The sequence below is a fragment of the Octopus sinensis genome, linkage group LG4 (genome assembly GCF_006345805.1).
Source record: "Octopus sinensis linkage group LG4, ASM634580v1, whole genome shotgun sequence".
Lineage (NCBI taxonomy): Eukaryota > Metazoa > Mollusca > Cephalopoda > Octopoda > Octopodidae > Octopus > Octopus sinensis.
Genome location: NC_043000.1, coordinates 123,292,544 through 123,308,157, shown reverse-complemented (window position 1 = coordinate 123,308,157; position 15,614 = coordinate 123,292,544). Strand labels below are relative to the sequence as shown.

The following is a 15,614-nucleotide window of genomic DNA, read 5'->3' as shown; positions in this document are numbered from 1 at the left end:
ATAAATTCTATGGAGAAAAGATAGTTCAGAAACATTCAAACTACGAGCTTATTGGACTGAAACTAATGGAAGATATTTAAAACCATTCTTAAAATAAAGATTTTATTTTTACAAACTAATTTTTCAATCCACTATGATTTAATACTGAAACTTATGACTTATATATATATATATGTGTGTGTGCGTGCATGTGTGTGTATTTGTACATGCATGTAAAGCAAATATACATATAATATGCATTATATATATACATATATATAAATAAATATAAATATATATGTATTATATATGTATATATATTATAAATATGTATTACACACACACACACACATATATATATATATATATATACACACACACGTATTTTCATATATATATACATATATATTATCAGCATCATCACCAGCAGTTATGTCTGCTTTCCATGCTGACATGGATTGGATATGTTATCAAGGTCCAAACCAGTTATTACTCTCCTAGTCAAGTCAAAGAGCCAACTTTGATATAGTTTCTATGGCTGGATGCTCTTCCTAATGTTAACCACTTTACAGAGTTTACTGTGTCCTTTTATCATGGCATCAACACAAGAGGTTGCATGACTTTGAGTAATGGCGCTTTCACCCCTTTTGCATCTCCATTCATTCAAAGCCTTGTGACTAAGGGAAGTAAATAGAGGATAGAGAGAGAGATGACAGAAGAAGTAATTATGTGTGTGTGTGTGTGTGTGTGTGTGTGTGTGTGTGTGTGTGTGTGTGTGTGTATGTGTGTGTATAAGTATAAATAAATATATATATATATGTGTGTACATATATATGTATATATATATACACACACACACACATATATATATGTGGTATACACATACACAAATATTTTTGACTAAAAAGTATCAAAGGAACAATTGATTCAAGTACAGTAGATTATTTTAAAAATTTATTTAAGGGGAAACTGTAAATAAGTGGAAAATGCATCACTAGTGTGGCTACATATACATGTGTGTGTGTGTGTGTGTGTGCGTGCATGTATATGTGTCTGAATATAAGTATTATTATTATTATTATTATTGAGTGAGAGAGCAGTGCATGCCATCAAAGTGACTTTGAGGTACAATTATATAATGCCCAATATACCCACCAGGCACATGCATCATAACCACATGTCTGCAACATGGTGATCTTATATCAATATAAACAGTGCATGACCTTGCAGGTGGGGTCCAGTTAGAATTTTCTTCAGGTTGAGTAGCCCATCCCACTCAAAAGGTCCCCGAATAAGGTTTGTTTAAGGATGATGAATGAAGCAGCCATGTTTCCAGAGGTGAATTATTCAAACCACAAAGAATTCCTCAACACATGGCTATGATGCTCCCCTACTACTTCTGTTCGTGACTAGAGATGCACATATCCTCAGCCATGAACAGACATGCTCAGTTGGTTAAGGTCAAACTGCTGACAAACAAATCTGTTGTATTGAGCAGGATATTTATGTAGCCCATCTTTTATACCAAGACAAAACAATGTATATGATATCACTTCCAATGAGTTAAGGTCAGAAGCCATGGGAGCCACTGCCTGGTACTGCATCAGGGCATTTATTATTATTATTATTATTATTATTATTATTATTATTATTATTATTATTAATATTATTATTATCATCATCATCATTATTATTATTACATAAACAATCTAAGTAAGATGAAAAAATAATACAATTTTATGAAATGAAGAAAAATAAAGGAAAACAGGTGAAAAAGAAATTACTTAGAAATAGAAAATAATAAATTGTGTGTGATGAGAAACTCGTGATTGAGGTGCCATGAACATAAATCAAAATATGAAAAAGATTTGTTAAAAAATATTGAAAATTAAAGTAATTTAAGGGATATATTTTGTTGTTGTTTTTGCCATATTTGAAAACCAGGCAGATAAATAACAGCCTAAGAGTATTTGCTTAAAAATAACACTTTCCTTAAAATGCTATAGGTCTATAGAGAGAAGACTATATTACTTTAATAGATGCTTATATAAACTTCAGGATAAATGGAACTAAATTATATACAAAAAAAGAAAGATGTTTTCTCTAAAATGATGAATTGATATTTTATGAATGAATTCTAAACCATATTTCACCTGCACTGTTTTTCCCTATAAAATCAAGATGGATAATTTATATAGTAAACTGAAATACTCATATGCAAGAAGACTTTAAATGAATTCAAATCACAAGGTGTAATGTAATATAGGGAGACATATTTCTAAATCAGTTATAAGCATCCAAAGGAATTGATTTTGGAAAGGGTTTTGCTTTCATATAATTCTTCTCACAATTTTTTCATCATATATTTTTCTTAATTCAGCTATGAACACTATGTGTAACTGATCAATAGATTAGTTTTATGGTAGTTTGATAGCTTAACCTTGGAATTTTACAATTGTATGAAATTTTTTTAATGAAGAAGTTTACAAATGAAAATTTCATAACACATTAATTCATTATACCAAAAATTAATGCATAAAAAATCAATAATGATTTGTAATCCTTAACCAAAATCTATTTTCTGTCATTATAAGAATTCGGAATAGATTAGCATTACTACCCAAAAGATTTAGAAGAATTTGTTTCTAATGAGATACAAAATGTTTATTTATTTTAAATAAGTCTATGTAACACTGATCTATTACGTAAGTGATTTTTATTGGCCTGATATAATAATTTCATTTTTATATTTGAATATAACAAATATTATAATTGAAAAATATAACTAAAAACTATTATTTATAGAATTTTATATTTTATAAGGACTCTATTCAAAAAACTCATTGACTACAAACCAATATGAATTGGTAAATACTAGACAAAAAGAAAGTAAAAATATCGTATGCATAGTTATTTAAGAACACATTTAATCTATGAGCAATATGAAGTAGTGACACATTAAAATTACGAAAATGTGTGAATGATAAGGAAATAATGCACACGAAAATGTAAATATACAAGAAGTATACTTAGAGACTGAGAAAGAGTAACAGAGAAAGATGTGGAACAAGATGAAGAAAAAGCAATAGGATTTGTTAATGGAAAAGGAACTTAAAAAAGAAGAAAAATACTAAAATACAAATATGTCTATTTACTAAATGTAATTTAGCAGAGAGCAGAATCATAGTCTGAATCTCCTGCAAGAAACTTTTTAGGATCTATGTGGCTATATCCTAAACTGAATTACAAGAGAAAGTTAGTCAGTTATTTCCATCCATTTTTACACTGAATTAAGTTCACAGACAAGACATTAATGGTGCAGTGCAAAAAGGACAGCCTACTTGGCCAAGTGCAAGAGAAATGTGATATGACAATGATACTGACTAACATATACATACAACATAAACTAAAAAGAAATATCAGTTATGAAAGTCATAGTTTTGTTTTAGTGAGTATACGAAGAAAAACAACCAATGCAATTGACACTTACATGGATATTATAAGAATTGAATAATAAAAGAATGTCTAATTATTATTTTCCTAATGATCTTGAAAACATATTTTCTAAAATCTCCCTATCAGAAAACAACTGTTATAAATTTAATTTAATTTTATCTTAAAAAATAGATATTTGAATAGTATTCAATAAATTTTCTCAATTGAAGTATAAATAGTTTCCAAAAATATTTTGTAAACAATCTAATATCTCAAGTAACAATGTATATGCCCTCTAAATAGTTACTATGATTGCTTCATGATATAATAGTTGACATATATATATATATATATATATATATATATATATATATATATAAGCATATTTCTATGTGCATATCAAATATAAATACATACTCCCACTCATTACATTCACGTATATACTATATGCATGTCTGTGTGCATACATTTATATATCTATATATATATATGCACACACAAACACACACATATACATATTATACAAGCATGTGCATATACACATATACATATGTGTGTGTTTATATGCATGTATATGCATACATACATACATATATATATATACACACATACATATAGATGTGAAAGAAAAGAATATTCAATATATTATTTAGAATATATTTGCAGAGAGACAATGAATGACACACATGATCATCAATCAGAGTTCTGTAGATATGAAAATACATGTCTAAATATACTATTTGCATGCTATTTTATGCCTTCTGTAAATAAGAACTAAACTTCTTATATTCACAACAATAAGTACTGCAAACGTAAATTTCAGTTGACTGTTAAATATGGCTTCGTTTTAGTTTAGTTCTTGCTGGGAACTGTTTCCCATCATTCAATGCTCATATGTTAGGGATAAACATTAACATATTACTGCTACTTTACTTCTCTAAAAAGTTAGTTTGCATGTTTATAAATGTGGCCTAACAATTTTAATAGAATAATTACTTTCTGACTGATGCTTTGACACTATGTATCAAGATTAAATCTCTAATGAATTGTATCACAGTATTTATACATACTAAATTCTCAAACATACTCACACACATGCCCACATATAAACTTATATAAATATATGTGTGTGGCATGATAAGATACTTAAATGCACAAACACAAATACACACGTATGCAAACATACAAACACACACATACACACACACAGAGGCATCTGTTGAAACAGCAAGATGAAGTAGAATAATTTTTTCTTGAGTGGGATCTTTCAGTGGATTCACTTTAAAAAAGACTATTACTAGCCAATTAGTTCATATGATTATTGTTATAACATGCACACACTCACAACATGCATAACTTCACTGTCAAATAATTTTAAACTGTTTTACATTTTCTAGATCCAGATCCAGAACTGATTCAAGATGCTATATAAAAATCCTTTCTGTGAAAAATATATGAAAAATTAACTGTAAAGTTATTTTCTACACAATGAAGATAAAAGTTACCAAACCAACAGAAGTTTTGAAAGGGTGTATACTTATATGATCATGTCTGGGAAGGCATATCACAGTTAGCATAAGTTTCCTGCTACAATTCATTTTCATTTTCTTTTGCTTTTTCAGATCAATCGCATTCATGTTATCAGTTCTTAGGATTGTTACAATAAACTGATCAAATGAATAAATTTACACTTATTGATCAGTAGAAACAAAACTTAAGTGTATGGCATAAATCAATATAGTTTTCTTTATTTCCCTATCTTCAAAGCCCTCTTAATATTATCATTGGCCTTTTAGCATTTAAACCAGCTATATCCAGCCTGAATTTTCAACCTGTTTTATGTTCAAACCAGCCAGATCCAGCCTCTGACACCTACCCTACACTATCGTTCTAAAGGTGAACAGTACATCATTGAAATCTAGAAGCCATGAGATAATGAATGATTAATTCAAAATAATGGGAATACATAAATATTACATTTGGCAGAGTAATCTGAATGCTAATGGGTTAAAGCTACACACAACATATACTTCTTTTTTAAAACTCTCTTTTCCTCTTACTGTTGCTATTGCTTCTGCTCAAATTCTCCTTCCATTCAAATATTTATAACATTCAAGTATTTAAATCATTTTTTCATCTAATCTTATTTTGTATATCACTTCTTTCAAACACTACAATGTTATTTTTTAAAGTGACCATTGAATGCTCACAAAAGAATGTGGAGACTACTTGCAAAATTTACATTTTGTTTATTTTCTGTGTATTTGATAGATTTCATTTAAATAATATATTTTGAAGATTGGTCTTAATGATAAAATTTGATACCTAAAAATCCCTCAAAGTGGTGTGGTTAGTTATGTTTTAATCAATCTTACAAAAACTATGTCTTATAATGATTAGAAGAAACCAAAACAATTATGACAAATGTTTCGATGAACATTAGATATATTTTCCAAAAAAATGTAATATTGAAGTAGGATACATTATCAGCAGAGTAAAGATTTTCCTCATGATCCACTTATATATTAAATTATCTGACATAGGAAGCTAGAAATAGAAAATGTATTTAACTGCTAGTATAAATTATAACAACATAGATCAGTGCCAATGAAACTTTCATTTCAGGACCACTCTGACTGGTGAGAAGGAGAAAACTTTTCTTCAACTGGACAGCTGTCCTAAATACTTGCAGTAGGGCAACCAAGTAGTGATACTAAACTGGGCAATGTATCAAATTTACAGCCTAAGTTAGATAGATATATATTGATACATCTTACCTTAGACAACAATGACCAATTATCATATGGTATGGGGTGCATTCGATTCCATTATATCATTCCCCATCCACAAGGGAGCAGTGGAGATGTAAGCTGAAACAATCGTCACGCTAAATAAAGCTTACAGTACACTTTGTCTTCCCTATCAATTATTTAATATATATATATACACACATATATATACATACATATATATATATATATAATATATATATATATATATATTATATATATATAATATATATATATATATATATATATATATATATTATATATATATAATATAATATATATATATACGTAGATATATATTATATATACACACACATATATATAATAGATATATATCTATGCATATATATATAGATATATATCTATGCATATATATATATATATATATTATATATATATATATATATATATATATATAGATAGATAGATAGATATATATATATAGATATATATATATATACATAGATATATATATATACACACACATATATATATATATACATATATACATATATATACATATATATATATATATACATATATATATATATATACATTATATATATATATATATATATATATATATATACTATATATATATATATATAATATATATATATATATATATATATTATATATATATATATATACATATATATATATATATACATTACGTAAAAAGCACTATCCGACTCGTGGCCGTGGCACGTAAAATACTCCAATGCGACCGTACGACAGGCACCCATGCCAACCCCCTTTGCTTGTGAAGACATGTTGGGGCAAGCGAAATTGAAATCGAATTGAACCAGCCAGGATCCCTGGTCTGGTGGTACGTAAAAAGCACTATCCGACTCGTGGCCGTGGCACGTAAAATACTCCAATGCGACCGTACGACAGGCACCCATGCCAACCCCCTTTGCTTGTGAAGACATGTTGGGGCAAGCGAAATCGAAATCGAATTGAACCAGCCAGGATCCCTGGTCTGGTGGTACGTAAAAAGCACTATCCGACTCGTGGCCAATGCCAGCACCGCCTCGACTGGCTTCCGTGCCGGTGGCACATAAAATACACCAATCTGACCGTGGCCGTTGCCAGCCCCGCCTGGCACCTGTGCAGGTGGCACATAAAAAGCACCCACTACACTCACGGAGTGGTTGGCGTTAGGAAGGGCATCCAGCTGTAGAAACATTGCCAGATTAGACTGGAGTCTGGTGCAGCCTTCTGGCTTCCCAGAACCCCGGTCGAACCGTCCAACCCATGCTAGCATGGAGAACGGACGTTAAACGACGATGATGACGACGATGATGATATATATATATATACATATATATATATATATATATATATATATAACATACATACATACATACATACATATATATATATATAATATATATATATATGTACATTAGTTATTGCAATCTACAATGAAATCTTAAAGTATGTGATGTATGTCATCTAATCTGAAAATATCTGAATGATTCATAGCATACTTTTGTTCAATAAAGAAATTCTTAGCTATAATTAGTGTAGTCAACACTGATTAAAATATATACACTTCCACATCTATTTATAAAATAAAAGTTGGCACTTTTACTTATTTGACATGAATGTGAATGAAACCTTTTTCATGAAACTTCAAGAAACCTAAAGTCTTTTGTATTAAAGATGAATATGATACAGCATAGAAGTTAGGTAAAAAGAATTACAAAGTATTTAAGGCATTTGGCTTTTAAAGAGTTATGAATTCATTAATTTACATATGAAATTATTGTTTGTTTTTGTTTTTAGCTTCATACTATCCCAGATCAAGCAGACCTACAATCAAAGGCATACCTACTGTGACGGATTTATCTTTTTTCCTGACAGTATCAGTATAAGTTGGTAGGTTATGATTTGAGCAATACTTGAGTACTATTCTTAGTTGGTCAGGTTAGGATATAGAGGAACTCTCATTGATTCAGTTTGATATATCTACTTGGAGAATTACAAACTGGAAAAATAACTGCTATTCAGAATTTAAACCAGATTTTACTTCTATGGGTTATTTTTGTACATTTTTTAAATATATATATGTACTATATAAAGGTAAACATTACATTTAAACTGGAAGACTTTTTTTTTGCATAAATAAACATTTATGCAGTTCATCAAATAGCTACAGTTTTAATGTTGGAAACTTGAAAAAGATAATCAAAATTCTTTTTTATCCATTTACAAAATTTTTAATCAATTGAAATTATATTTCCTTTGAAAGTTTGAGGTATTAGAATTGCATAATACCAATATTATATCTAATTCATGTAACTATTGTTAATTTTATTTCATATGCCATATTTATGTGTGATAATACTGCTTAAAAATAATGAAAAAGAAAAAAGCTACCTGCACCTGAGAGAAATAGGTAAATATTCAGATAAGTTTTAATGGAAGAGGAAGCATTGTCATTGAATTAAAAAGTTCATAAGAAAATGGTTTTAGTAGACTGAATTCTTATCTACTTATTTTAGTTGATTACTAATAAAATTTATAACCAATTGTGATGTTAATGAGTATTTTGCTAAGTATAAAAGTACAAGCTAATAAGGATCTAAAAATATATGGTTGAGATAATGGAAACAATATTTTATTAATGAAAATGAAAGTAAAGCCCTGTCGATGAATTTTGATAAACCTGATATACAGTTTAAGGAAGTAGTAATGGAAGCTCTGGAGTTAATAATGATGCCAATAGTAATAAGTGACTAAAATAATAATGATGATATCGATATAAGTAGATGACTGTGATAAAATTTTGAGAATAATGATAATTATTTAAGATAACTAATAATAATGAAAATAAGAATGATGAGAATGATGATGATGGTGATGACAATGATTGAGGGAGAAGTCAAGAAATAATACAGCTATCAATGGTAAAACGTAACATCTTATATCTGAGGAGAAGTGGATTTACCTGGATCTAGAATTTCCCCAATATACCATGAAGATACTGGGCAAATTGGCAAGCAAGAAAACAGAAAGTAAAGAAAAAAAAAAGAAAATATCAATATAAGTATATATATTCCTCAAATAACTTTAATGCAAAAACCATGTGAATTTGTTGAATGTGAAAAAAGCAAACAACTGGATTAGTCAACGTTTTGAGAGAGAGCGTTAGACGAAAGAAATTTAATTGAAAGATTAATACAATAGAATTTTTTAAAATAAATACTGATAAATATTATTTACATGACAAAAACTGCATATAGAAATATAAATTAAGTATTTGAGGAATATAAAATAGAAATAATACAATAATAAATAGTTGTAGCGGTTATATATATATTACCGATACTGACTATTTGTTGGTAATATACACCTGATTTTCTGCACTGTTTTTTAAATAGGGAAAATTTTTATTTTTTCACTATTTCAAAATAATGTATATAAAATATTTTACTCATATAGTTAGTTTTATAAAAATGATGATAGTATAAGCTTTTAATTCAGCTGGACATAGCAAACTTGCACAGATTTTTGCTCTTAGAATTTAGTATGGTTTTCACAGCTAAATTATTAAGTACATAAATTCTAAAATAATGATTTAAATCTTGTCTGTATTTTCTCCCTTTGCATCAAATTTTTCAATCCAAAAATAAATTCCTTCACAGTAAGTTATGTGTGGTATGTTTTGCTATTTGGATTTCTATGTGAGAATCCTTATTAAGAAATAAATAAATATTCTGCTGAAAATTGTAGACAAACTTTCATATCAGTGAATTTTATAAAATAATTAAACACTCATCTTTTCCTTTATCATAGTTGTCTATTTTAATGAATTTGAGAATAGTCTAAAATGTGAAACATAATCTTCAGAATTCTTTTATATGCAATTTGTTCTTCATACAGCATATTAAAATAAACTATATGTGTTTTAGTATCTTTTAGTTGTTGATCAGTTAATTTAACTATGAAACACATAGTGAAGGGTAAGTGTAAATATGTCAAAACAATTGTGATTAAAAACGTTTGTTATACAAAAAGACTATAGAAACCATTAAAAAGTCAAAACGTAGCACTTGAATAAACTATTATGTATTTCACTAAATATATAATGGTTTAGTGTTTAATACGTTTATTAGTAAACAAAAGTTCTGAATGTATGCTTTTGTAAAGGTGACTGAAATCAGTTTCTATGCAAATATATCAATGTGACTAAGAGACTATCCAAAATTTCCCATGTATTTGTTGTACAGAGGGAATAACTTAGTCAGCATACTCACATAAAGGACTATTAGCAAATAGTGGTTGGTGACAATTAGTTACCAGCTATCTGGTAATTTTCTAACATGAAAAAAAAAAAGAAGATAAATATTTGCTTTATTATTAGCATTTAATTTGGTTGATCTATATAGAAATTTACTTGATAATTTTGAAAACATTTGCTTTCATATCATGTCAGAATCAATACTTGTTTTATAACTGTATTTTTTGTATAAAAATTTGGCTATTATATTTACTAGTCATCTCACTGAGATCAGTAATTAAGGTTAATTTATTATTACATATTTTAGAATGAAACACAATGATTAAAAAAAAAATTTTGAAATATATAACATATTTGAATATTACAAATTTAGTTTTATGATAGCATTTGTTGTAATATAAAAATTATATTAACTCATGGAATTTTAATTTATGTTTGATAAACAATAAGAAATAGTTTTTCTTTCCTTCATGGGAATGATTCTAAAATTTAACCTTTATGTAAATTCATTTTTTAAATATATCTAGTTAAGTTCCAATTAAAAGTACAATTTAGTCTTCACATGGAAATAAATTTTTAAAGAAACTCTAGAATTAGCAGGAAAATCAGATACATATTTTACAGAAGTATTATAAATATATTGGAAATGCACTCCAAGGTACAAAAAATGTTTACATGTTTGCTTGAAAAAATACAAAATTATCAAAATTTACACATAATTGTTGTAACTCTATATATTATTCCAGTTTTCATAACAACAAAATTTTCCTTACCAAAAAGAGAAGTATATAAACTCTCTCCACGCACTCACACACACATGTATATATGTGTGTGTGTAAAATATTCTGTACTCAGTCATTGAGCTGTTTTTATAGAAGAGGCATCTTTTGGTATCTCAAGTTTTATGAGTATAGCATTATGAATTAGATTTACAGATTTTTCTGAATTCAAAATATATAAATTAAAACTTAATACTTCAGCAGAATGTCAAATTTGTTAGAATATTTTCAAAGAGTGAACATATCTAAAGTAAATAAAGTTTGAAGAAAAAAAAAACTGTTTGTAAGTAAAATTCAGTAATCTAATGAATAAATGCTTTATTTGAATATAAACAGAAAGCACATTTGATTACCAAAATAATTATTTCTTACTAAAGTACGAGACCCTAGAGGAATCATGATGGTAAAATCATAATGGTTTTGCTTTTCCCAAAAGATTAGTATTTTGAAGTGAAATAGTTCATACTGAGAATCAATAGTGAGTGCTAGCCTATTCTATAAAATAAAAGCAAAATATATACTTTTTGCAAAACTTGTGAATAACTAATATTATAGATGATTCTGACTAATTATTTAAGATTTCTAAGATATTTGCTGAATAATTAATTCATTACAAGGTATAGTTTTTACTTGAAGGACATTTGCAGTTGGAGTATTGAGTTTTACTGTTTATCTCTTTTATTTATTTAAAAAGCATGGGCAAAAAATAAATTTTGCTACACATGCAATGAAATATACAAGAGCGCCAAATTTTAGCTTCTTGCCATATTGAAAGAAATAATTAAGATCAGCTAGGCTCTTAAGTTCAATAACCAAAGTGCCACATATATACCTAGTAAGATTTGTTCTAAAAAAATAAATCATTCTAAGGTAACCAATGAACTGTGCAAACGTACTTGATCATGTGACCATTTGTTAAAGTCATATCCAACATAACAGTTTGTAGATATCTGCAGGGATGTATGACATTAATTTTCAAACTTACCAGAAATGTATTAAAGATACAAAATCTTGTTAAATAATATATCCTTAGAACAATATGTTAAAGAGTAATGGGGAGATAAACTCATTTAACTAAATTAATTACCCAGCATTTAATAGAAAAGATGGCAGTTGAATATGACAACTGAATCAAACTGTGGTATATGAATATCAATTATGTCAAATTACAAAAAACTTTGACTCAACATATTTTTGCACAGATATTATCTATATTACTTGCAATCACCAAAAAGGACAAGTAAAAGAGTCATAATATTCAAAAATGTGCTTGTATGTACATATATCTCACAGCATTTGCAAAACATGAATATTCTATAATTCATAGAACACAAAACATGATAATCTAAATATAAGCCAAATTATACATGGCATAAACATTTGGAGATAGAGTGACATAAATGGTATATGTGTACTTGTGTGATCATATATATATGTGTGTGTGTGTGTATGTGTGTGGGGAGTTATACAAACTTTGGAGAAGCTTATCAAATAGAAATTAATTTATTATCCTTTTTTACTAATCCTAAGTGTTTTAGCTTAACTTAGTAGATACCATCTCAGTTTGTTTTCATATATTTCAAACATTTTATCAAACTATATTTCGTTTATTGTAATAAGATTTCAATCATTTGATATTCACAAAAGATGTGTTACTTAATTTTGATTTTACTGCATCCTATTGCTTGTATATACATGCAGATACAATACATATATATATAATACATACATATATATATATATATATATATTATATATATATATATGATATACATGAATATATACATATATATGTATATATATTGTATGTATATGCTTACAATATAGGATTGTGTATATATGATGTATATATATAATACATATATATCTACATACATATATATAATATCTATTTACATAGAAGTGTATATATATATATATTATATATATATGTGTGTGTGTATATGTATAATATGTGTATGCATAATAAAAAATGTATATGTACTATACAAAATATACATTATATATAATATATATATATATATATATATATATATATATATATATATAATATAATATATATGTATGCATGTATGTATATATGTATGTTTGTGTTTACACTCAAACATCAAATTAACTCTGTTGAAATAAATATGATCATCAGAAAAAAACAATCTTGAAGGAAACAATATATTGGCTACAACGTTCATGTGTTTACAAAATAGTATCATTCAAACAGATGATTTTTTGTAGGGACGCTGGTACAAAATATAATAGGTCCAGCTAATTACAGCAATTGGAATAAAAGGAAAAAAGTGTTAAACAAAACATCTCAATGTAAAAAGTGAATTTTGAAGAAGATTGTTTAAAATAGTTTATGATATTTAAGAAAATATTTTGAAAAGTTTTCATTTTTTTTACAATTTTTTACATTAAATAAAAATATAAAATATTTTGTTAGTGAAAAAACCATGGTACATTTTTATGGATAAACATTTTTTATTTAAAATAAAATCAAGTATAATTACATTATTATCAAAATAAAACTTGGCATAGGAAGATATGAATAATAAATAAACAATTCTAACATAAAAATGTCATTGTTATGGAATTTGTACCTAAGGTAACAGTTAACCCAAACGACACTATATTTCCTTCATTAAATACTTGATTTTCAAAAAAAAAAAAAATACTTTCACTGTTGGATACATGGATATATTCCAAAATGTTTAAGTGCAGAGTTTTCCATTAATTACTTAATGTTATGTAAATTTTAATCTGGTTGTGAAATTACATTTTGTAAGGCTAAATGAGATTATAAACTAAACTGTTATGAGTTCAAACTTAGCATGCATTTCATGTTGTGTTCTTTAGCCAGACATTATTTTTGTCCCAGTTGTCCTGCAAATAATACATGCCATCAATGTATTCCATTTAAATGATTAAAATAAAAGTGTTTTGAGCTGTAACTACTAGTCCCATTTGTTGACAAATAACTAAATTTTTAAAAACTGTTTCATCCATGGTAGGGAATCTCTCTCTTTCTTTTTCTCTCTCTCTCACACACACAATTTTGAAGCAGAAATCTTTATTAAACTGCAAAATTTTAATTTTGACTCAAGCCTACAAAACAGACATAGCCAAATCTAACATGCTAGTTGGTATTAGTAGATGAATGGAAGGTGAACATCTCTGAGAAACTATTATGGAACTAGAAATTTAAGCACCTTATATGCACTGATACAACTGATAGCCTTTGTAGCCATACAATTAAACCTACACTGCTCCAATGATCTCTCTGATTAGACATATAATGATAATTAGATGATAGTGTGCTAAATGTTAATTATTGATAGTATCTGTAAATAAGGATTGAAGTTTTGGTATTTCTTTTTTTCAACTAACAACAAAGGCTTTCTCTTATCAGAGAAAAACAGTCTATGTAAAGTATTGGTATATTAAAATATAAGGAAGAGAATAAGTAAATTGTAATAGTGTCTGAGCACAAAAGAGTAAAGTAACTACACAGAGATGGTGAAGATGGATATGTCCCAGGAGCAAAATTGTTTTCTAATAATGATATGGAATAATTAGTTCTAACAATAAGAGAACAATGAGCCACAGACATGAGAAAAAGAAACTGAGATGCATAAGATGCAATATAAGAGTCATTCCAGTGAAAATGAAGATGAATTCACGAAGAAATAGCATAACTGATAATTGCACAAATATCTAGAACTCTCATAATATTTCATGAAATATGGAGAGATGTGACAACTACTTTACATTATCATGTGATAATCAAAGAAAAGTACAATAATTACACAAAATACCTATTCTAATCGAAAAGTTGTTATTGGTAATGTTTGAATATATTTCAAACCAGAAAAAACAGTAACTTACCCGACAATATGCACTACAATTATATCTGATTTATTGATAAGGTAAAAATAGTAAAATACGTATTTTAATAAGTGACTAATAACTGCAAATCTCTGTCTATTCATTGTCCCCTTCTCTCTTTCTGGATACACACACACACACACACACATATAATTATGCTTATACACACATGTGTATATATATGTATATATGCATCTGTATGCATATATCGTCGTTGTCATCATCAGATATATATATATATATATATATATATCATTATCATCATCTCTACCATCATTTTAACATCCACTTTCCAGTGCTTGCATAGATTAGATAGAGTTTGTTGCAACAGATTTTCTGTAACTGGATGCCCTTCCTGTCACCAACCCTTACCTGTTTCCAAGTAAGATCCAAGACATCTGGTGATTTGCTGTGCTTAAGAAGACACACCCAGCTAAGTAAAATTGAAGTCATACAGGCAGGTTCTTTATATCTCTACACTACCCAACAGTTTGTTCCCCC

General features: G+C 27.6%; 1 protein-coding gene across 7 annotated transcripts in view; it reads right to left on the bottom strand.

Annotated features, from left to right (window-relative positions):
• The window catches only part of LOC115210357 (neurexin-3), a 304,944-nt gene that overhangs the window by 76,827 nt on the left and 212,503 nt on the right, over positions 1–15,614 (bottom strand). For 4 of the 7 annotated variants that reach the window (XM_029778911.2, XM_036502415.1, XM_029778915.2 and 1 more), the window contains one exon: positions 9,160–9,195. The exons of the other annotated variants lie outside the window; for them this stretch is intronic. In XM_029778911.2, coding sequence (XP_029634771.1) covers positions 9,160–9,195 — 36 coding nt within the window. The remainder of the gene's footprint in view (positions 1–9,159; positions 9,196–15,614) is intronic. 7 annotated transcript variants of the gene reach the window in all.